This window comes from Pongo abelii, chromosome 22 (assembly GCF_028885655.2).
Source record: "Pongo abelii isolate AG06213 chromosome 22, NHGRI_mPonAbe1-v2.0_pri, whole genome shotgun sequence".
Taxonomy (NCBI): domain Eukaryota; kingdom Metazoa; phylum Chordata; class Mammalia; order Primates; family Hominidae; genus Pongo; species Pongo abelii.
In genome coordinates, this window is record NC_072007.2 from 128,615 (window position 1) to 154,437 (window position 25,823).

A 25,823-nucleotide genomic window follows, 5' to 3' on the forward strand; every position below is an offset into this window, starting at 1 on the left:
AAGGACACCTGAGCTTTCCAACAGACGTTCAACGCCAAGGGATTCACAGGTGGGTGCACCTGTGTGGAAGTAAAGCTGTTGCTTATTCTGGGAGCCCAATCCGAGGCTGGGGGAGGTGAGCGCAGGGCTATTTAAGCTTTGGCGGCGGGCAGGCTGGGTCGCTCCGCGTCTGCTCCTCCTTCTCGCATTTCTCCTACAGCCCTGATCCCACCTTGGTCATGAGGGAAATCGTGCTCACGCAGACCGGGCAGTGCGGGAACCAGCTCGGCGCCAAGGTTGGCAGCCGGGGCTCTGAGGGCCCAGCCCGGGCCTGCCGGGGGCTGGGGAAGATGTTGGCAGTGGCGGGGACGGTGTCCCTGCATTACGGCCCCTGGGCTCCCTGCCGGGGACGCGGTGGAACTGCGTGCTGGCGAGGCGGCCGGGGTGGACTCCAGGGACACGGCGGCCTAGGGATGGGGGTGCGGATGAGGGTCGGGGTGGGAGAGGGGCTGGGGCGCCTCCGTGATTCAGCCCTGGCCTGTCTGGTCCCTCCCGTCTCTGGCAGTTCTGGGAGGTGATCTCTGATGAACACGCCATCGACTGCGCTGGCACCTACCACGGGGACAGCCACCTGCAGCTGGAGCACATCAATGTGTACTACAACGAGGCCAGCGGTGAGATCCCCTCCTTCCCCACCGCCCTCCTGGGAACGCGGCCCTCCCCTCGCTCATGCGCTCCCGCCCCACTCAGGTGGCAGGTACGTGCCCCGCGCTGTGCTCGTGGATCTGGAGCCGGGTACCATGGACTCTGTGCGCTTGGGGCCCTTCGGGCAGGTCTTCAGGCCAGACAACTTCATCTTCGATGAGCTGCGGGAAAGGGATGGGGCCAGGGCAGCTCAAAATCTAGGAGTGCCCCAAGGTCATCCTGTGGGAACTGTGGAGCCAGGGCCCCAGAACATCCTCCTGTCCTCCCAGCCGAGTCGCTCAGTCCATCTCTCCTAAACGGGCTTTGGGAGGAAGGCCCGGGTGTCTCCTCAAGGTGAGGAGCTACTGATGTAAACTCCCTGCAGGGAGCTGAGTTGGGGCCGTGGCTACTGCCTTCCCTGAAAATGGGCAGGAGCTACCTGCAGCAAGGTCTGTTAGCCCCTCTCAGGTTTGACTCCTGACTTAATTCCTAAAGGGGAAGCTGCTGTCCTGTAACTCCGGGAGAGGGGGTTTCATTTGCTCCACCTGCAGTGAGGTCTGTTAGCTCCTCTCAGGTTTGACTCCTGACTTAATTCCTAACAGGGGAAGCTGCTGTCCTGTAACTCCGGGGGAGGGGGTTTCATTTGCTCCACCTGCAGGGCGAATGGTGCTTTCACCTCACACGTGACACTTGGCTCTTTTTGCATTATGGTGGTGACCATTGATGACCGTAAACCTGGCCATCGAGTGACTGGTTGTACTGTCTTACAGGTCAGAGTGGGGCTGGATACAACTGGGCCAAGGGACACTACACAGAAAGCGCGGAGCTGATGGAGTCAGTGATGGACGTCGTCAGAAAGGAGGCTGAGAGCTGTGACTGCCTGCAGGGTTTCCAGCTGACCCACTCCCTGGGTGGGGGGACTGGGTCTGGGATGGGTACACTTCTGCTCAGTAAGATCCGGGAGGAGTACCCAGACGGGATCATAAACACATTCAGCATCCTGCCCTCGCCCAAGGTGTCGGACACCGTGGTGGAGCCCTACAACGCCACCCTCTCAGTCCACCAGCTCATAGAAAACGCGGATGAGACCTTCTGCATAGATAACGAAGCGCTGTATGTCATATGTTCCAGGACCCTAAAGCTGCCCACATGCACCTATGGTGACCTGAACCACCTGGTGTCTGCGCCCATGAATGGGGTCACCACGTGCCTGCGCTTTCCAGGCCAGCTGAATGCCGACCTGCGGAAGCTGCCCGTGAACATGGTCCCGTTTCCCCGGCTGCATTTCTTCATGCCCGGCTTCGCCCCACTGACCAGCCGGGGCAGCCAGCAGTGCCGGGCCTTGACCGTGGCTGAGTTCACGCAGCAGATGTTTGATGCTAAGAACATGATGGCGGCCTGCGACCTCCGTCACGGCCGCTGCCTAACGGCGGCCCCATTTTCAGGGGTCGCAGCCCATGAGGGAGGTGGATGAACAGATGTTCAACATTCAAGATAAGAACAGCAGCTACTTTGCTGACTGGCTCTCCAACAACGTAAAAACAGCCGCCTGTGACATCCCACCCCGGGGGCTGAAAATGTCGGCCACCTTCATTGGGACCAACACAGCCATCCAGGAACTCTTCAGGCGTGTCTCAGAGCAGTTTACAGCAATGCTCAGGTGCAAGGCCTTCCTCCACTGGTACACGGGCGAGGGCATGGATGAGATGGAATTCACCGAGGCCGAGAGCAACATGAACGACCTGGTGTCTGAATATCAGCAATATCAGGATGCCACGGCTGAGGAGGAGGTGGCCTAGAACTCTCCTTTCCTAGGTAAAGGGGGGAAGCAGTGTGGATCCTTCACTGTGTTCTGACAGCCATGTGTCACTACGCACTTGTTCGTTTGTGTCTTCACGTCTCCTCCTGCTGCATTTTAAAGCACTTTTATAGTATGTGGTTTTGCCTAACAAAGTATTCTCACAGCATCTGGTTTCACCTCCAATTTATTTCTATGGGCCCTCTGGCCACTGCTGCCAGATGCGCATAGTTGGCCTGCAAGGCTGAAGCTGTCTGGAGTTATCACATGCGCAGGAACAAGCATTTCAGTGGCTTCAGGAGGGGTCGGCATGGGCTGTGGACATGGCAGGCAGGCTTCCCACGAACTTGGGGATGCCCTGAGCCTTTGAGCAGCGACGTGGTGGAGAACCTGTTCCGGAAGGAAGCCTTGGCTTATCCTATGTACCAAACTTCTAGGAGACCCAGCATGTCTGCAGTTCTTAAAACAAAAATGGCCAGGCGTGGTGTCTGACGCCTGTAATCCCAGCACATTGGGAGGCCAAGGCAGGTGGATCACGAGGTCAGGAGATAGAGAGCAGCCTGGCCAAGATGGTGAACCCAGTCTCTACTAAAAATTAGCCGGGCGTAGTTGTGGACATCTGTAGTCCCAGCTACTCGGGAGGCTGAGGCAGGAGACTTGCTTGAACCCGGGAGGCGGAGGTTGCAGTGAGCCAAGATAGTGCCACTGCACTCCTGCCTGGAGACAGAGCAAGACTCCATCAAAAAAAAAAAAACAAAACAAAAAACAAAAAACATAATTTAAAGGAATAAAAGATTTTGAAAAATGTATATATCTACCATTATAGTATCATACAGAATGGTTTTACTGCCGTGAAGATTCTCTGTGCTCTGTGTATCCATCTCTTCCTTCCCCTTGGTCCATGGCAACCACTGATCTTTCTACTGTTCCCATAGTTTCACCGTTTCCAGAACGTCATATAATTGGAATCGAACAGTATGTAGACTTTTCGGATTGGCTGCTGCTTTTAGCAATATGCATTTAAGTTTCTTCCATGTATTTTTTTTGTGGCTTGTTAGATCATCTCCTGTTAGCAGTGAATAATATCCCATTGCCATTATAGTTTTGTCAAGACTCAGAAAGTACAATGTGAAGAGTAAACATGAATGTGCACTGTAAGCTTTGAATGATAATGAAGGGTCAAGGTAGGTTCCTGGTTGTCACAGGTGTGCTCCTGTGAGGCAGGAAATTGTAGTGGGGAGGCTGTGTGTGCGGAAAGGGACATAAGCGAAGTCTGTACTCTCTGCTCCATTTAGCTGTGAACCTGCACTTCTCTAAAAAATAAAATTAGTTAAAAGCAAAAAATTAGAAAAATTAAAACATTACAATTTGTCTTATAGTTTTCAAATCACAAGACAGAAAAAGACATAATAAAAACTATAGAAAACAAGGATAGCAATAAAACATTAGTGATAGAAGGCAGAAGACAGAAACGTGGAGCCAAACACATTAATTTATTTTAATCATTAGTTATACTCATTTATACTAATTTATGTTGATTTAACATATTTGACTAAATGGCATTAAAGGAGGTTTGAGGAATTTGCATGTCACATTCTGGATGACAGGACTCAATATTAACTCTTTAGTTTGCTGTAAATCATTTAAAAATATGCTCAAATTCCAATAAAAATTCTAAGAAAAATATTTTTGAACAAGAAAATGTGATTCTAAATCCATCTATTGAACACACACGAGACCCAATATTATAAAATTTACTATATTTAAGATTGTTATTACTATTCAAAATTAAATTTGAAATGGTACAAAAATAAACACATTAATGAAAGAGAATTAAAAACAGAAATTGAGTATAATTTCCTTTAGTAACAGGGTAACATTTTAAACCCACAAAACAGCGATTTTTCCATTTATGATATTAAAATATTGGGTAATGATTTGAGAATATAAAATGATAGAATTGAATCATGGTCCCACACCTTACATAAAAGTTAATTACAGTATTAAATGTAAAAAAAGAAAAGAAAATTAAATGTGTGTGTGTTTTACGACCTTGAGAATGAATGTCTTCTGAAATCAAAATTTCAAACAGAAACCATATAAAAAGGAATAAACCTAACATACCTAAAACATAAATTCTTACATATTTCAACACCAGGTAAATAGCACGAAACAAACTGGGGACATTTTTACAACAATTATGTTACATGAAAGTTAAAATCCTTATGACATATACAATGTATAAAACAGTATTATTACCACTATTAATACCATTATGATTACCTGGTCTTCCCACACACCAGTCCTCTTCTGGTTCCCTGTGGTTAAACAGAGCCCTCCCTCTCTGGCCACAGTGAGGGAACCAGCAGGAACCCTGACTAAACCCACAGAGGGTGTGAACCAAGCCAGGACATCACATTCCCTCCTGCAATGACGCAGATACCCACTCACGACAGAGATGTGGTCCCTCTCGGGAAAAGTTGTGTAACAATTATTGCAGAAACTTGTTTCTTATGTTCCCAGACACATGGAGAAAGCTGGTCTGGAAGACTGATGTCCACATACTAAGAGAAGCAGTCACTCATAACACACACTGCACACACCACACCATGTGCACACGCACACACACCCCACACAGACACCACACAGACAGCACACACACCATGTGCACACGTGAAGAGGTGGCCTGCCCCTCCACACTTGTGGGCATTTCTCGTCGGGTGGAATGAGAGACTTGAGAAAAGAAAGAGACACAGAGACAAAGTATGGACCCGCACCGGCACCAGTCTCTGAGTTCCCTTAGTATTTATTGATCATTATCGGGAGTTTCTCAGAGAGGGAGATGTGGCAGGACAATAGGGTAATAGTGGAGAGAAGGTCAGCAGAAAAACATATGAACAAATGTCTCTGCATCATAAACAAGGTAAAGAAAAAAGTGCTGTGCTTTTTATGTTCATACACATAAACATCTCAATTTCTTAAAGAGCAGTATTGCTGCCAGCATGTCCCACTTCCAGCCCTAAGGCGGTTTTCCCTTATCTCAGTCGATGGAATATACAATCGGCCTTTACACGGAGACATGCCATTGCCCAGGGATGAGCAGGAGACAGATGCCTTCCTCTTATCTCAACTGCAAAGAGGCCTTCCTCTTTTACTAATCCTCCTCAGCACAGACCCTTTATGGGTGTCAGGCTGGGGGACAGTTAAGTCTTTCCCTTCCCACGAGGCCATATTTCAGACTATCACATGGGGAGAAACCTTGGACAATACCTGGCTTTCCTAGGCAGAGGTCCCTGTGGCCGGCCTTCCTCAGTGTTTTGTGTCTCTGGGTACTTGAGAGTAGGGAGTGGTGGTGACTTAACAAGCATGCTGGCTTCAAGCATTTGTTTAACAAAGCACATCCTGCACAGCCCTTAATCCATTTAACCTTGACTTGACACATTACATGTCTCAGGGAGCACAGGGTTGGGGGTAGGGTTACAGATTAACAGCCTCTCAAGGCAGAAGAATTTTTCTTAGTACAGAACAAAATGGAGTCTCTTATGTCTACTTCTTTCTACATAGACACAGTAACAGTCTGATCTCTTTCTTTTCCCCACACACACTCATACACACCCCACACGCAGACACCACACACTGCACACACACCATGTGCACACACACACACCCCAGACACCACACACACACCCGACACCACACCCACTGCACACACACCGTGTGCACACACACACACCCCAGACACCACACACACACCCCAGACACCACCCACTGCACACACACCATGTGCACACGCACACACACGCCCCCCCGCACTGCACACACACAACACCCACTGCACACACACCACGTGCACACGCACACACCCGACACCACACACTGCACACACACCATGTGCACATGCATACCCCCCACACACACCACACCCACTCCACACACCATGTGCACATGCACACGCACCCCAGACACCAAACTGCACACACACCATGTGCACACACACCAGACACCACACACACTGCACATAACCATCTGCACATGCACACACCCTAGACACACACACACTGCACACACGTGCACATGCACACACCAGACACCACACACTGCACACAAACCATGTGCACACACACACCACACACACCATGTCCACGCATACACACCCGAGACACCACATGCACACACACGTGCACACACCCCACAGACCACACCGCACACACATGTGCACACACACCCCACACAGACACCACACACTGCACACACACCCACTTCACACGCCACACCATGTGTACATGCACACACCACACACACTGCATACACACCGTGTACGCAAACACATACACCCCACACATACACCACACACAGACACCACACACACTGCATGCAGCACACCATGTATACACGCACACACACCCCCACACACCACGCCATGTACACTCGCACACACACCCCACAGACACCACACACACTGCACACACACCATGTATACATGCACACACACCCCCACATACTGCACACACACCACGTGCACATGTACACGCACCACATACAGACACATTGCATACACACCATGTGCACACGCACACACACCCCCACACACCACACACACTGCACACACACCAGGTGCACACACGCACACCCGATACACCACACACACACCATGTGCACACACACACACCCACACACCACACACACTGCACACACACCATGTGCACACGTGCACACATCCATACACCACACCGCACAATGTGCACACACCCATACCCCCCCACACACTGCACACACACAACACACACGAATCTACTACACACAACATACACATACAGCACCACACACATCCCATACTCCCCACACACGTCACACACTCCACACATACTCCCCACACACTGCACACGTATATATAGCACCACACACACAGAGCACACACACCACACACTGTGCACACACACACCACACATTCTACACACATCACACATCAAACACTACACACAGTGCACACACACCCAGCACCACACACACATCACATACACCACACACTGCACACACATATCACACGCACACCACACCACACATAGTACACATACACACCACACACACATACATCACAAACAGCACATATACACACCATGCACCACCCACAAACTACACACAGTATACACACATAACACCCACAATACACACACACACACATACATACCCCATGAACCTACTACACACACAGACACACACACACCATACATACACATCACACGCATACACCTGCGCACACCTCACAGCATACATACAATCCTCACTTTTAGAAATTAATTTGGCTTTTAAGGGGCCTGGATAGTAAAGTATTTTATTGGCGTTTGAATGAGCCAAGAAAATGCGTATAAATACACATGCGTAACTATAAGGGCACAAGTAGTACTTTCGAAATCACAACATTAGATTAAACCATGTAAATTTTTTATTGTTTTTAAAAAAGTCTTTCTCATTTTACCAGAAACTATTTACAAGAGTAAATAAGATTCTTACTGAGGTCAAAAGACTTTCTGGAAAAACTTCTCCTTGATGAAATTGCACTTAAAACATCACTTCCATCGTGAAGTATTTAAGATGTTCTTGGTCCTTTTCCTGTTATGTGGAATCATCAATTCAAATTTTAAAAGTGACTTTGAGATGTTTTTCATCTATTATTTTAAAAATGTTGAAGGCGTTTTTAATTCTGCCTTCAACAGAGATCGACATACCTCTGATTATGATGTAAAACTGAATACGTTATTCTGACAGGCTTTCTTTTCTGCAGCGCCGCTACCATCATTATTAATAAGGATTGAATGCTTTTAATCCATGCACAATCTGTATTCCCTGCTTTATAAAGAATAGAAATCTAATTCTCACTATGAAGGCAGATAAAAGTAATCCCTTCAACCTATAGATGAATCATTTACCAAAGCACTCAGACTTTAAATAGCATTCATCAAATGTGTCTATATTTCTATGCAGATTCATAGAAAGAACATGTAGTTTAAATCATTGCACATTTTATGCTTTTAAATGAGTTGTGATGTTCATTAGTATTTTTATCACATTTACCCAAAGGTAGGCTAATTACTGTTATTATTTTCAGCTAGAAATATAAAATGTATTTTCTATTTTTGAAGACTTTGAAACATAACCCTTGGAATATAATATCTGTGTATAATATCTGCAGAAAGCATGAAAGTAATATTTAAACAGTATGCATTTTTTCCAGAATGAAAATTTCCTCTACAATAACATTCATCTTTTTTTCCTGATGGGCTCATAGAATTCAACATTTCTAACATTGCTGGACGTTATTTACATTAAACTTGCATCAGCTTCGGGTGTTGCAGAAACTGAGCAAGAGGCCACAAGCTACACAATACACACAAACACACACAAAACTTGTATTATTATACTTACCTAAGTGTCTAACGAGGTGGATAAATATATTAGATTGCTCCAGAACAAGGATTTTTATGGGGCCTATTGGAAAGTATGACTGCAGTTTGAGTGAGATGCCTGTAAGAGATTCAATATGGCCACTAATAGAGTATCCAATTTTAAAAACACTGACAGAAGGCTCATGAGATAGAAATTTTCACCTAAATCTATTGGAAATGTGCTACTAGATGCTGTAGTAAAAAGACTGGTGTGGTAATTGTAAAACACATCTGATATCTAAACCTTTGTTTTTTACCTGAAATCCTTATGGGGGTGATTGTGTATGTCAATTTGAATTTTCCCATCAACAAGATAAATAAATACACAAATAAATAGCCAGCCTGCCTGGATGAATTAGTTCACCTTTCTATATTTTGAGGGCAGTGCTTCTCCTCCTTTGACAGCCACAAGATTCACCCGGGGATCCCTTAAAATGCAAAACCATAGACCACACTTTGACTAGCTTGGATAAGGGGCCAGAGCATTGAAATGAGTGTGTAGGTGACTGTGCTAAGATTCTCCTGCTCATTTGGGCACTGGCTTGCCATATAAACAAAGCTTAGGACCTCTAGTCCTTGCTGGAAAAGAAATACACATACATAGGATGTGACTATGGATATGGAATATCTGTTGTGTTCTGGACATTGTGCTACACAACAGAGGTAAGAAGTCAAAAAATCCCCTGTCTCTATCTGAAAGATAGAGAAATAATCAAATTTATTATTTATTTCAAATGTTGAAATAATCTTATTTCAATTATTGAAATAATCTTAATTCAAATATTGAAATAATCTCTTATTGAAAGATAGAGAAGTCAGATAATCCCTTGTCTCTATCTGAAAGGAGCTTCCTACACAGTGGCTTCTGAGGTCTTTGAAACTAGATTCACTTTCAGATTTGATTATTATATTTATGATTTGATATTTTCATTGAACCCCATGATATGATGAAGTTTTCTAGAACCTGCTAGAATAATTGACTTTGCTCTCAGCATTATGAAGCCACTGGGCACATAAGTAGTTCATTTATGTTTGTGTTTAACCAGACAGGAACAACTTGAGCTACTTTTCTAGCCACCTTCGTTTAGAGCTGTTTTTGTTTGTTATTTTTGTTTGTTTGTTTTTGAGACGGGTCTCACTCTGTCACCTAGGCAGTGGCGTGATCAGAGCTCACTGCAGCCTCTACCTTCTGGGCTCAAGCAATCCTCTCACCTCAGCCTCCTGAAAAGCTGGGACCACAGGCTCATACCACCATACGCAGCTAATTAAAAATAATTTTTTTTTTTGTAGAGACGGTTTTTCCATGTTTCCTAGACTTGTCTCCAACTCTTGAACTTAAGCAATCTGCCTGGCTCAGCCTCCTAAAGTGTAGAGCTGTGTTTTCAGTCTTTTTTGAGCTGTTTTACAATCCAGTTTTGAACTGGTAAGTTTGGATTCATTCTGATATTTACAGATTTAACATCCTACTTCACAAGATGCTCATAGCCTTAATCCATTACAGCCGCTGCCTCATCCATCTCTGCTCATAGCCTTGATCCATTGCAGTAGCCACCTCGTCCATCTCTGCTCATAGCCTTGATCCATTGCAGTAGCCACCTCGTCCATCTCTGCTCATAGCCTTGATCCATTGCAGTAGCCACCTCGTCCATCTCTGCTCATAGCCTTGATCCACTGCAGTAGCCACCTCCTCCATCTCTGCTCATAGCCTTGATCCATTGCGGTAGCCACCTCGTCCATCTCTGCTCATAGCCTTGATCCATTGCAGTAGCCACCTCGTCCATCTCTGCTTGTAGCCTTGATCTATTGCAGTAGCCACCTCATCCATCTCTGCTCATAGCCTTGATCCATTGCAGTAGCCACCTCGTCCATCTCTGCTCGTAGCCTTGATCCATTGCAGTAGCCACCTCGTCCATCTCTGCTCATAGCCTAAACTAATAGAAGCCAGAGGGAAGAAATGGAAGCCAACGTGAGTCCAGAACACACATTTTATAAGAGTATAAGAAATTTAAAAACAGCAAAGTATATCATGAAGTTTGTAATAGATGTGCATGGCTAACATTTATTCTTAATCAATATATTCTATAAATTGGGAGAAAATACTAAACACATGAAAAGTAAGGAACTTGGGCTGGGTGCGGTGGCTCATGTCTGTAATCCCAGCACTTTGGGAGGCCGAGGCTGGCGGATCACAAGGTCAGGAGATCAAGACCATCCTGGCTAACATGGTGAAACCCCGTCTCTACTAAAAATACGAAAAAATTAGCCAGGTGTGGTGGTGGGTGCCTGTAGTCCCAGCTACTCGGGAGGCTGAGGCAGGAGAATGGCATGAACCTGGGAGGCAGAGCTTGCAGGGAACCAAGATCGCGCCACTGCACTCCAGCCTGGGGAAAGAGTGAGACTCCATCGCAAAAAAAAAAAAAAAGAAAGAAAAGTAAGGAACTTTCATCATTAATATATAACTAATATGACGAGAATGTGGTTTATGTTTTTATCTTTGCAAGATTTAGGAACATTTGGTGCAAGGAGGAAGAATTTATAATAATGGGGAGCATGTATGATACTGGAGGGAGCCTTTTGACAAGGGGGAAATGGCATCATGATATGCTATGGTCATAGCTATGTGGTAGCGCAGCCAGCTATGGTCTCCCCCGTCAAACCCACTAGGCAGTGTTCAGTTACCAACATTAAGATAGAGCTCACCCACCCAGGACAGAAGAGAAAATATACACTGCAGTCAGAAGCCACTGTGTAGGAAGCTCCTTTCAGATACAGGCAAGGGATATTTGACTTTTTATCTCTAGTGCCTAGTACAATGTCGAGAACATAACAGATATTCCATATGCACACTCACATCCTATGTATCTGTATTTCTTTTCCAGCATGGACTGGAGGTCCTAAGCTTCATTAATATGGTGAGCCAGTGCCCACATGAACAGTAGGATCTTAGCACTGTCACCTGGACATCCATTTAAATGCTCTTGTCTTAGCTAGTCAAAGTGTGGTCTATGAGTTTGCATTTTAATAAGATCCCCGGGTGAATCTTGTGCGTGTTACAGGGAAGCACTGTCCTACATCGTATGTGACAGGCTCTCATAGTCACCATCATCACGGGAATCTTGCGCATGTTACCGGGAAACACTGTCCTACATCATATGTGACAGGCTCAGTCACCATCATCACGGGAATCCTGGACATGTTACAGGGAAGCACTGTCCTACATCGTATGTGACAGGCTCTCATAGTCACCATCATCACGGGAATCTTGTGCATGTTACAGGAAAGCACTGTCCTACATCGTATCTGACAGGCTCGCATAGTCACCATCATCACGGGAATCTTGCACACATTACAGGGAATCACTGTCCTACATCATATGTCACAGGCTCGTAGAGTCACCATCATCACGGGAATCCTGTGCACGTTACAGGGAAGCACTGTCCTACATCATTTGTGACAGGCTCTCATAGTCACCGTCATCATGGGAATCTTGCACACGTTACAGGGAAACACTGTCCTACATCATATGTGGCAGGCTGTCATAGTCACCGTCACCATGGGAAGCTGCATTTAGAGCATTTAACTATAGGGGCTCTGAAATCAGGTGACTTAGGTTTAGACTTCCTTCTACTTCTTACTAAGCAGAGAACTCTGGGGTGAAAATTTTATGAGACCCAGTTTTAACATGTCCAAATTGGAGGCACGGGGAAATTATAGCATTTTGCATAGAATATTGTTTTAAGTATAAAATGAAGTAGTACATAGTAAGCTTCTGCCATACACTAACTGCACAATAAATATTAGTTAATAGTAACTCATTTAATCCTAAGGTCTATAAATTTGTACACAATAATTTTTTGTGACTACACAAATTTTCATAATTAGTCTAGATTTAAAATCAAGGAATGTTCTTACTTGTAGTTGGCAATCAATATGACATGCCAAAATTATATGTAAGTATCTTATTGTTGGTGGGGATATAAGAAGTTTGCCATCAAAAGAGAGACGATAATCTATGTTTGCAGACTCCAGAAAGCTGTCTCTCACATAAGAATTTGCAATTTCTGGGGGAAAAGAAAAAGTTGATTGTGCGAATAAACATTACCATGGAGTCTTCTCTATGGCAACATCAAAAATGAAAGCTGATTCTCATCTTCCTAACAATCTGCAAAGACGAGTGAAATGCAACCTACTGAGCATCAAGTTAAAGAAGGAGATAACTTGAGTGGCACAGGAGGAAACCATGTCACTGCTAGGGAAATCAATATGACCAGTGTTCCTCTGCCCTCCTCCGAGGCTAAGGATGGGTTAAATATCAGTGGCTGACCTCAGGTAATGGAATGAGAAAAAAAGCTATAAAAATGCATGCATTACGTAATTAAGAGGGTGGGAAGTTATTTTTTTAAAAAAGGCAATTCCTAGTTGGGTTCCTTCCTGTTCACCCCATTGGCGAAGAAGCTAGTCTTGCCCTAGCATTCTGGGAATGGCTGCAGACACAACAAACACCGAGCAGACGAAATTCACAGTAATTTACTCATCACACATACTCAGCCCAGCGGGGGATGACACTGCATTTATGCAGGTCTACCCAGGGTTTGCACTCTGGAATAGTGGGTGTGGGAGGCAGGCTTGGTAGAAATCAGAGGGTGGGGTAACCCCTGGTCCCTTCAGGGGTCTGCTTGACTAATTGAGTTTTGCAGTCTGGTGGGGACATGAAGCCATTAGGCTGAGGACATGGTGGGGTGCTGCATGAAATTTTAGGTGCCAAAATACAATTGACCCCTGATGTTTTAACATCAGACATTTATTTTCATGATGACTAATATTTTGAGAGGCTGAGAGAAAGCTGTTGAGACATTGTAATAAGTGCTTAGGGACATGAGAGATTAGGAAGGCCACAGTTATGAGCAATGTAATGTGGAAGCTGATGCAAAGCTACTGGCCCCATTTATTTAGCAGGACACAGGAAAAGTGATCTGGGGTCCATGGCAGCACAAGTGTGTTGGTAAATATTTGGGTGACGTCATGCATTCCCCATGCATTGGTTTAGAGATCTGGGGCCTCTGGCAGCACAAGCGTGTTCATAAATATTTGGGTGATGTCACGCATTCCCCATGCATTGGTTTTCATGTCTCCAGTGAGTTGTTGGGCAAGTCTGATATTACTGATTCACAAGCAGCAGGCAGCTTCCTGTATGGAGCTACCTCCACCCCTGGACAGTCCAGGACTGAATGGTTGTCAAAAATGTGAACTCCTTGATGTCCAGTAAAGGCAACTGAGGGAACTGTGTAGCATTGGTGTAAAAAGTGCACTTTCCTAAGAAGCATGAACTTAGAGTAATCAAAGCCTGGGGCAACAGTGGAACCCAGCAGGGCATCCACTCACTGCTTTGTAACTTAAATAGGAATTCTTTGAGGAGCTCAGTCTATCTCTCAACTAAAGCAGCTGCCTGCAGCCTATAGGGGCAGTGGAAGCTCTACTGGACACTTTCACAAGCCCAGCACTGTGTTTTCTGATGAAATGTTGCCTTGGTCACCATCAGTAGTGTCTGGAACTCTGCAGGGGATAAGGAGTGTCCCTGTGAGATCCGTACTATGTCCTTGGTTAAAAAAAAGACATCTGTTACCTTGATTGTATTCTGAGTATCCATGAGACAAGAAGTTTCTTCAATTCAATGAGGAGGGAAGGTGGACAATTCTTGGCAATTGCCAAAAAGTTTGTAGAAATGTACAAATGGGGCTAATTGTTGGCCCAGCATCAGTGCTGAGATGACCACCTCAAGTTTGGCCGGTCATGCTGAGGCTTGGGTGTCATCCTTTATCAGGGACATCCTAGCTAAGGGAGGGAAGGCAGCAGCATCCCACTGAGTTCCATCATGTCTGATGATGGCATTCATTCAGAAGGTGGACGAACTTCACTGCTGGTCACTCAGTCGATCCTGAGGGGCCTCGGAGACGGGTGACTTCCAGCACCACAGCCTGAGGATGAAGGAGGCCAGTGTTTCCTGCAGATGAGATGGTAGGGGGTCCAGGTTTGACTCCATCCTGAGGCAAGGAGGTCTCTGCAGCTGTGCCAAGGCTGTGGGGTGCTACTTCCCAAGGCCTGATGACCAGATAGGCATGAAGGCTCGTGGACATGGATGCAGAGACCTCTGTTTCCAGAGTGTCCAGTATGTGGTCAGCAATCACTGCCCTGATGCTGTACAGCACAGGGTCAAAAGGGGCAGGTTTGTTTTTTACATCAGAAGCCCATGGACTACTTATGGACACCATATGCAACCCAGATACTTCAGGAGGCATGAGAAGAGATTGCTAAAGCATCCACAGTGTGTTCTCTGAGGATATTCATAGGGGCACCTGTTAATTTAAATTTGACCAGATTCCAGACTTGTTGAAGGAGGCTTCTTTCAAGGTGGGTCAGTTTGCCAATGACAGCATCAGTGAGATTAAGTAAGATTTGTAAATAAGAAATATGTTGTCACCTGAACCCCAAGTGAAGAATTAAAGGGCTGGGCACAGTGGCTCACACCTGTAATCCCAGAACTTTAGGAGGCCGAGGCAAGAGGATCGCTTCAGCCCAGGAGTTTGAGACCAGCCTGGGTAACATAGCAAGACCTTTTCTCTACCAAAAAAAAAAAAAACAAAACAAAATTAGCTGAGTGTCGTGGCACACACCTGCAGTCTTAGCTACTTGGAAGGCCGAGATGGGAGAATTGCTTGAGCTCAGGAGGTCGAGGCTGCAGTGAGCTGAAATCGTGCCACTTCACACCAGTCTGGGTGACAGAGCAAGACTGTGCCTCCAAAAAACAAAACGCAAATTAAAGACTTTTGGGCTTGTATTAACATTGTGGATGCTGAGAGGATCAATAACTATTTTTTGAAAGTCTCAGGAATAGGGCAGCCCCATGTTTACCAAGGAATTTTCAGGAATTGAAGCAAAGTGGCAGGGCCTTGCACCAGTGTGTTAGGGAAAGGTCCATTCCCTTTGTGTAAGCTTCCTTGTATCTGTGTGTCCTTAGTGTGTAAAATGAACTTTCTCTGAGAATGATGTCATCAGTATAATGTCACACCTGTGCTCCTGTAGAAAGGTGGTTGCAGTGAGATCTTGTCTGTGAAGACTGCATGCAATGACAAGGCTGCCGAGGCACTCCGTGGGTCGCCTGGTCCCTTCAGAGATGAAGGCAGGCTATGACTGAGACTCTGCTAAAATAGGCACAAAAAGAACATGGTAGCCAAATCTGTAACAACAAAGTATTTATCAGTTGCATGAATATATATAGGTTTATTGTAAGGAATTGGCTAATGTGGTTATGGAGGCTAAGAAGTCCCAGGACCTGCAGTCAGCAAGCTGAAGAACCAGGACTGCCAATGTTGGAGTCCCAGTCAAAGCCTAAAGTCTTGAGAACCAGGAAAGCTGATGGCATAAGTTACAGTCCACGTCTGACTTCAATCTATGTCTCAGCTCTGAAATCATCAGACAAAGAGAGTGAATTCTCTCTTCCTCTACCTTTGTGTTTTATTTGGGTTTTTAATGGATTGGATGAGGCCCACTCACATTGGGGAGGGCAACTACTTTACTAAGTCTACATATTCAAATGTTCATCTCATTAAGGAACACCCTCACAGACACATTCAGAGTGTTTAGGCAACCCAACTTGGCAAATAAAATTTACCATCAAAGGCAAAAGATGTATACGATCTGAAGAGAAACCAGAGATGCAGGATGGTTAAACATCTGCAAGTCAATAAATGTGATACACCATATAAACAGAATTAAAAACAAAAATCACATGATCATCTCAATACCTGCAGAAAAAGGATTTGACAAAACCCAGCATCACTTTATGCTTAAAACCCTCAGGAACACTGACATAGGAAAAGCATTTGACAAAATCCAGAATCCTTTTATGTTTAAAACCCTCAGGAAAATCGACATAGAAGGGACATACCTTAAGGTAATAAAAGCCATATATGACAAACACACAACCAACGTTATACTGAATGGGGAAAAGTTGAAAGCATTCCCCCTGAGAACTGGAAAAAGACGATGATGCCCACTTTCACCACTTCTATTCAACACAGTACTAGAAGTCCTCACCAGAGCAATCAGATAAGAGAAATAAAGGGCATCCAAATCGGTAAAGATGTCGAACTGTCACTCTTTGCTGATGACATGATCATATACCTAGAAAACCCTAGACTCATCCCCAAAGCTACTAGAATTGGTAAATGAATTCAGCAGTTTCAGGATACAAAATTAATGTTCACAGGTCAGTGGCTCTGCTATACACTAACAATAACCATGCTGAGAATCAAATCAAGAACTCACCCCCTTTTACAATAGCTGCAATAAAAACCTTAGGAATATTATAATTCCTATAATTATAATAGTATATTCCTATAATTGTCAATTGTGTGCAATCTTTGCAGACAAAATCTTAATTATATCTGGAATACTTAAAGAAGCAAAAGATCTCTACAAGGAAAACTACAAAACACTGCTGACAGAAATTACAGACACAAACAAATGGAAACACATCCCATGCTAATGGATAGGTAAAATCAATATTGTGAAAATACCATACTGCCAAAAGCAATCTACAAACTCAATGCAATCCCCATCAAAGTACCAACATCAGTTTTCACAGAACCAGAAAAATTCATATGGAAACAATAAAGACATAGAAGGGACGTACCTTAATGTAATAAAAGCTTAGAACCAAAAAAGAGTCTGATAGCCAAAGCAAGACTAAGCAAAAAGAACAAATCTAGAAGCCCACTTCAAACTATACTATAAGGCCATAGTCACCAAAACAGCATGGTACTGGTATAAAAATGGTCACATAGATCAATGGAAGATAATAGAGAACCCAGAAATACAGCCAAATACTTAACAGTCATCTAATCTTCAACAAAGCAAATGAAAACATAAAGCAGGGAAAGAAAATCCTATTCAACAAATGGTGCTGGGATAAATGGCAAAACCACACATAGAAGAATGAAAGTGGATCCTCATTTCTCACCCTATACAAAAATCAACTCAAGATGGATCAAGGACTTTAATACTTGAAACCACAAAAATTCTAGAAGATGACATTTGAAAAACCTTTCTAGACATTGGCTTAGGCAAAGACTTCACGACCAATAACCCAAAAAGCAAATTCAACTAAAACAAAGATAAATAGATGGGACTTAATTAAACTAAAAAGCTTCTTCACAGTAAAAGAAATAATCAGCAGAGTAAACAGATAACCTACAGAGTGGGAGAAAATCTTCACAATCTATACTTCTGATTAAAGGACTAATATGTAGAATCTGCAAGGAACTCAAACCAGCAAGAAAAAAACCCATCAAAAAGTGGGCTAAGGACATGAATAGACAATTCTCAAAATAAGATATACAACTAGCAAACAAACACATGTAAAAATGCTCAACATAACTAATTATCAGGGAAATGCAAATCAAAACCACAATAAAATACAATAGCACCTCACTCCTACAAGAATGGTCATAATCAAAAAATCAACAAATAATAGCTGTTGGCATGGATGTAGTAAAAAGGGAACACTTTTACACTTTTTGGAGGGAATGTAAACTAGTAAAACAGCTATGGAAAACAGTGAAGAGATTTCGGAAAGAACTAAAAGCAGATCTATCATTTGATCCAGGAATCCCACTCCTGGGTATCTACCCAGAGGAAAAGAAGTCATTATATGAAAAAGATACTTGCACATGCATGTTTATAGCAGCACAATATGCAACTGCAAGAATGTGAAACGAGCCTAAATGCCCATCAATCAATAAATGGATAAAGAAAATGTGGTATATATATTTAACATGGAATACTACTCAGCCATAAGATGGAATGAAAGAATGCATTCACAACAACCTGGATGAAACTGGACACCATTATTCTAAGTGAAGTAACTTAGGAATGGAAAACCAAACATTGTATGTTCTCACTCATAAGTGGGAGCTAAGGTATGAGGATGCAAAGGCATAAGAATGATACAATAGTCTTTGGGGACTTAGAGGAAAGGCTAGGAGTGGTGGGGTGGGTGCAGTGAGGGATAAAACACTACATGTTGGGTATAGTGTACACTGCTTGGGTGATGGATGCACCAAAAATCTCAGAAATCGCCACTAAAGAACTTATTCATGTAACCAAACAGCACCTGTTCCCCAAAAACCTGTTGAAATAAAAAAAAAAAACCATTGTATTCCCCAAAAACCTACCGAAATAAAAAAAATTAACCACAGTAATATTAGGCACTGGGTATGGGGGCCTTAATGGATGGGAGCACTGCACTCACAATACAGCAACCCACTATGAAACACCATTTATTATTTGCAGGTTTAAGAACAGACCAAATTCTACTGCTAACTGTTGAAGCAATGAGGATAATCACCCCTTCACTAATTAATTAGGAGTTATATAATAAGTTTTATTTATTTGAAGTAATGTGGTAATTTATTTGGACCATATATGCCAATTTTTCAAGATGGGGAGGCTAGGCATCATGGCTCACGACTGTAATCCCACACCTGTAACCCTAACCTTAACCACAACAACAACCCTAACCTTTAACCCTAACCCCAATTCCTAACACCTAACTCTAAACCTAACCCTTACCAATAGCCCTAGCCCTAACACCTAACCCCTAAAGTTAACCCCTAACCCTAACCCTTAACCCTAACCCTACCCTGACCCCAACCCTAACCCTCACCCCTAACCCCTAACCCTAGCCCTAACCCCTAACCACAACCCTATCCCCATAACCCCCAACCCTAACCCCAGCCCCAAACTCTACCACCAACCCCTAACCCTACTGCCAACCCCTAACCCAAACCACTAACCCCTAATCCTAACCCTCTAACCTCTAACCCCCAAACCCTAACCCTACCCTAACCCTAACACCAACCCCAATGCCAAACTCAACCCCTAACCCTACCCTAACCCATAACCTTAACCCTTAACCCTAACCCTACCCTTAACCCTAACCCAACTCTATACCTAACCCTTACCCCTAACCATGACCCTGACCCCAGAACCAGCCCTGAACCTAACACCTAACCCCAACCCTAACCCTAGCATTAACCCTAACTCTAACCCCTAAACCATACCCTAACCCTAACTCCAATCCCCAACCCTAAACCTTAACCCTTAACCCCTATCCATAACCTGAACCTGAACCCACATCCCTAACCCGCTACCCCTCATCCTAATTCTAAATCTTAACCCTAACCCCTAACTCTTACCATAACACAAACCCACTAATGGTAGCCCATAACCCTAGCCCAAACCCTAAACCCTAACCCTAATCTGACTGCAACCCCTCACCACAACCACTAATGCTAACCCCAAACATTAACCCTACCCCTCGAATCCTAACCCCCAACCTTAAAATGTAACCACAACTCAAATCCCAAAGCTGACATATCCTAATCCATAACACCTAACCCTAATTCTAATCCTAATCACAACCCCTAAACCCTTATTCTAATGCTGTCCCCAACCCCAACATCATACCCTAATCCTAACCCTCACACTGATAGTAACCCTAATTCTCAACATAACAATCATAAACCTATCTTTGGATTCTAAGCCCTAACCCTGAGTGACCCTAAACCCCCTCCCTTGTTAAACATTCCCATTTCACCATGCTGCATTTGGAATTGAGCTGTGTCACTCCACCACTGCAAAATCCTATTCGTCAAGATCCTGTATATGTTACCTTGCCTCAGCAGGTGTCTGTTTCTGTCTTTGACATGTTCTTCAATACTGTTCTTCCCCATTAAACTACTGTACTAGGAAAAAACGTTGCCACACTTGTGTGCGCCACTTGCCATGGATTAACACATGTCCTAAAGGAGTAAGCCAAGGATAGACAATCAGTTCAATGTTTTTATTTTTAATTTTTGTTGGGACATAGTAGGTGTATGTAATTCCTTCAGTCTTAAAGCAGTCACCTTTTCCCACCTATGGCTCCCAAGGCCATCATAGGGGTCATCAGTACTTCAGTACCACAGGATCTGAGAAAATGTGGAAGGCTTTATGTCACTCTGTGTGAGAGCCAGGCCCGTAAGGATCATCACTCACATACTTTTTTTTTTTTTTTTTTGAGATGGAGTGTTGCTCTGTCACCCAGGCTGGAGTGCAATGGGACGATTTCAGCTCACTGCAACCTCTGCCTCCTGGGTTCACACCATTCTCCCGCCTCAGCCTCCAGAGTAGCTGGGATTACAGGTGCACACCACCATGACTGGCTATTAATTTTTATATTTTTTAGTAGAAACAGGGTTTCACGATGTTGGTCAGGCTGGTCTCAAACTCCTGACCTCGTGATCTGCCCACCTCAGCCTCCCAAAGTGCTGGGATTACAGTCGTGAGCTACTGCGCCCGGCTACTTGCATACATATTCTACTACAGAGCTGTTATATAATGCACCCACAATAACAGGGGGCTGAGAAATGTAGTCTGTGTGTCCAACAGATAAAAGGGTGAATTTTGTAGAACACACAGCCAGTCTCTGACACACAGGATTTCTCTCTTGTGTGAATTCCCTAATACCTGCTGAGGTGTTACTTCAGACAAAAGGATTTTGCACACTCATTACACTCTTTTTTTTTTTTGAGATTGGAGACTCACTTTGTCACTGGAGCGCAGTGGCGTGATCTTGGCTCACTGCAATCTCCGCCTCCCAGGTTCATGCCATTCTCCTGCCTCAGCCTCCTAAGTAGCAGGGGCTACAGGCACCCACCACCATGCCCAGCTAATTTTTTTGTATTTTTATTAGAGACACGGTTTCACCATCTTAGCCAGGATGGTCTCGATCTCCTGACCTCATGATCCACCCACCTTGGCCTCCCAAAGAGCTGGGATTACAGGCATGAGCCACTGCGCCCAGCCCACATTCATTATACTCTTAAGCTTTCTCCCTTGTATGAATTTCTTGATGCCTCCTGAAGTCTGACTTCTACTAAAAGCTGTTTCCAACACTCATACAGTCATAGGGCTTTCCTTGTGTGACTTCTCTGACGGACAGTAAGGCTTGACTTGTGACTGAAGGATTTCTCACACTGGTTACATGCACAGGGTTTATTTCCTGTATGCATCCACTGATATGCTGTAGGATTTCATTTGCTAATAAGGCTTTTCACACCTTCAGTATGTTAACAGGCCTCTTCACCTGAGTGAGTTCTGTAATGTACAGTGAGCGCTGACTTATGGTAGAAAGCCTGTCTACATTCTTTGCATTCATATGGTTTCTCACCTGTGTGAGTTCTCTCATGTCTATTGAGGGTTGACTTCTGGCAAAAGCTTTTCCCACATTCTTTACACTGATATGGTTTCTCCCCTGTGTGTATTCTTTCATGTATCATGAGGGATTACTTCTGGTAGAATGTTTTCCCACATTCATTACATTCATGGGATTTCTTCCCTGTGTGAATTCTTTCATGTACAGTGAGGGCTGACTTCTGGAAGAAGGTTTCCCTACATCCATTACATTTATAAGCCTTCTGTCCCATGTGAGTTTTCTGATGCCTGCTGTAGTTCACCCTCTGATGAAAGGTTTTTCCACATTCGTTACAAACATAGGGTTTTTCTCCTGTGTGAGTTCTCTGATGCGTAGTGAGCACTGTCTTCTGGTAGAAGGATTTTCCACATTCACTACATTTGTAGGGTTTCTCCCGTATGTGAGTACTCTGATACATCCTCAGGTTTGACTTCTGGCTAAAAGTTCTCCCACATTCATTACACTCATAGGGTTTTTCCCCTGTGTGAGTACCCTGATGCATCCTGAGATTTGACTTCTGGCTAAAGGTTTTTCCACATTTATTACATTCATATGGTTTCTCACCTGAGTGAGTTCTTTGATGTATAATGAGAACTGAATTCAGGCAAAATGTTTTTCCACATTCATTACATTCATAGGGTTTTTCCCCTGTGTGAGTTCTCTGATATACAGAAAGTTTTGACTTCTGAGCAAAAGTTTTCCTGCATTCTTTACATTCATATGGGTTCTCAGCTGTGTGAGTTCTCTGATGTACCGTGAGGGCTGACTTATGGTAGAAAGTTTTCCTACATTCTTTACATTCATATGGTTTCTCACCTGTGTGAATTCTCTGATGTACAGTGAGGACTGACTTCTGATAAAAAGTTTCCCTACATTCATTACATTTACATGGTTTCTCTCCTGTGTGAATTCTCTGATGTACATTGAGGGCTGACTTCTGGTAGAAGGTTTTCCCAAATTCCATACATTCATAGGGTTTTTCTCCTGTGTGTATTCGGTGATGATAATTAATGGCTGACATTTGGCAGAAGGTTTCCCCACATTCATGACACTCATAGGGCTTTTCTCCTGTGTGGATTCTCTGATGAACAATTAGATTTGACTTCTGACAGAAGGATTTCTCACATTTGGTACATGCAAAGGGTTTCTCCTGTGTATGTGTTCTCTGATGATTTGCAAGATATGATTTCCTAATGAAGGATTTCTCACATTGTATACATTTATAGGGTTTGTCTCCTGTGTGTATTTTCTGATGTTTGGTAAGTTTAGACTTTTTACTGAACATTTTCCCACATACATTACATTCAACATTTATCTTCTGGGAAGAGAGTGCTGACTTATCACAGGATTTCCCATATTCATTATAAGTACATGCAGTCTCTCTACCATGACCCTTCTCTGCCTCAGTGCTGAAAGCTTTCCTTGTCCACTATATTCAAAAAGCTGCTGTCCCATATGAATCTTGTTATGGTGACTAAGATACTCATGACACATGAGAGATTTCCCAGTTATACTTCAATCATCAAGTTTTCCTCCTGCCTGCATTTCATGAGGCTCAATAGAGATAAATATGTTCTGACTTACATTTAACTCCTCAGCCCTCATTCCTGAATTGCTTGCGTTATTTACCATCATATTTGGAATACGGTTTAAGCTCAAATTAAGTATTTTTCCTAATTCAACTCTTTCCTCAGTTGATGTTTTGCTGTTGGTGATGGCAACCTGCCATATATGTCTCTGATGAACTTCCTGGCTTCTTTCAATTATGTCAACTGTCTGGACATCTGAAATGAAAAAACAAAACAAAACAAAGCGAAACAAAAATCCATGAACCACACGTAAGCATTTGTTATGGAATGCTTATGTAAAGACTCAATGAAGTTACTTTCTCTCCTAGTAGCATAAGGTTCTTTAAAAATCAATAATCAGCACTGGTTTTATAAGCACATGGCTGTTCCTACTAACTTAATATAAGAAATTACATTAATAGATTTTCTAATGTGAAATCATGTCTTTCACTGTTTTTTGTTTCATCAAAAATATTTGGTAAAAAATATTCACCTACACCTAGTTGTAATTTTCACCTAAGTGCTTATCACCAGCCAACTGTTTTCTCTATTGTTTTTCTCCATTTCATTCTTGTAACAACAGGAGGTATCTTGTGCTGCTATTTTTCTCATTCTGCCTTGAAGATGATAAGGTATTCCTGGATCAGCTACCTGCACGTGCCCCTGATGGCCACGTGTCTTCAGGACCAGATTTTATACCAGTGTTTCTTTAGTTTTCATGCTTCCCTGGGAATGTCTATAGGCGTCTTGGCATTTTTCAAATACAAAGTCTCTCCTCCAAACTATGAAGACTGCTTCTTTCAAATTTCTAATTTAAACTGACTTGCTTCACTTCTCAGAACTGTAATAGGTACATGAAGTGCCACTCCACCACTGTGGGCATACCCTCCCTGCTGGTCCTAAGGATTCAGTTCTGGAACTCGGGTGGTGTTCACCATCTTTGAAAAGTCATTTATGGGTTCCTTCCGAGATGAACAGCCCTGATATTCTCCCCCCAATTTCCTGGCACATCCATCCCTGCTTCATAATTCAATGCCTCTGAAGGCTTTTATTTTGTATGTTCAAGTTTCAGCTGTCTCCTAGTTTCAGAGAAAAATGGGGTCTCTTGTACACTTCTCACTGTCTACTGCCAAACAGAAATCTCAGCCCTTCAACATCAAACTTTTGCTTCAATAGGCTTTGGAATCCAGAACCTCCTGGTTCTCTTCCAAAGTCCAGACCTAACCTGTTCCATGCTCTTATGCTGGGTCTTCCTCACTGTAAGGATTTCTGGTGTCATTATAAAAAAAGCCTCACTGTTAGATTGCTCTTATTTTTTGTTCAACTCCCTAGGTGACCTCCTCTATAATTATGATTCTAAACACCAGCTGTGACTTACCAATTTTTAAGTTGGTATCTCCAATTGTGATGTCCACTCTTACATATATATTTATATTCACCTACTATGTGCCATAATTGGAAAAGAGTGAAATTGAACAGGAGCTATGCCAAAGTTAACAATGCCTCTGACACTGCATTGTCTTAACATCTTTCCTAAATTATATCTTTTTTTCTCACTCTGGTTAAATATTCCACATGGTTCTTTTACAACTACTTAACATATATTATTTTGTTTTTCTCTTATCACAATGTACACTTTATGAAAAAGACATTATTTTGATCATTGCTGTTATAAATGCAAGTATAAAGTTACCACGGCTTACAAGCTCCTCAACTGAGATGTGTTGAAAGAATAAATGGATGTATGAGTAAATGTCTGGGGGAAGAAAGCGGTCCATGAAAATGGAGGAAAAGAAGACAACTGAGAAAATGAACAGCAAAGAAAAATGTCTAAGAAGAGCAAGGTAGGTACTAGATTGAGGAAATATTTTTAAATATTCAGCAAAGTAAAATTCAGGGATATATGCATGAAAGCCCTCCTTGGAGACGATATAATTCACATGTTTGATGCACAAAGACCAGCTGTCTTCAGGTATGGGACCTGGGAGAAAAACTGGTGAAAACAAGTCAACAATGCAGATATCTGCTGGGCTTTGCTCTTCCTGGCTTCCCTGCCC

General features: G+C 43.5%; 1 protein-coding gene and 1 pseudogene across 8 annotated transcripts in view; one reads left to right on the top strand and one right to left on the bottom strand.

Moving 5' to 3' along the window:
- The first annotated feature begins 218 nt into the window (after positions 1-218).
- On the top strand, positions 219-2,416 carry LOC129053625 (tubulin beta-8 chain-like; annotated as a pseudogene).
- A 3,369-nt stretch (positions 2,417-5,785) lies between these two features.
- Positions 5,786-25,823, bottom strand: part of LOC134760828 (zinc finger protein 717-like) — a 38,759-nt gene continuing 18,721 nt past the window's right edge. For 3 of the 8 annotated variants that reach the window (XM_063720834.1, XM_063720835.1, XM_063720833.1), the window contains 4 exons: positions 20,636-23,982; positions 15,576-16,100; positions 14,528-14,905; positions 7,766-10,835 (listed from right to left, as the gene is read on the bottom strand). In XM_063720834.1, coding sequence (XP_063576904.1) covers positions 22,290-23,483 — 1,194 coding nt within the window. In that variant the 5' untranslated portion in view covers positions 23,484-23,982 and the 3' untranslated portion in view covers positions 7,766-10,835; positions 14,528-14,905; positions 15,576-16,100; positions 20,636-22,289. Of the gene's footprint in view, positions 10,836-14,527; positions 14,906-15,575; positions 16,101-20,635; positions 23,983-25,823 lie in introns of all 8 variants that reach the window. The other 5 variants (XM_063720837.1, XM_063720839.1, XM_063720838.1 and 2 more) reach the window with 4 other exon arrangements.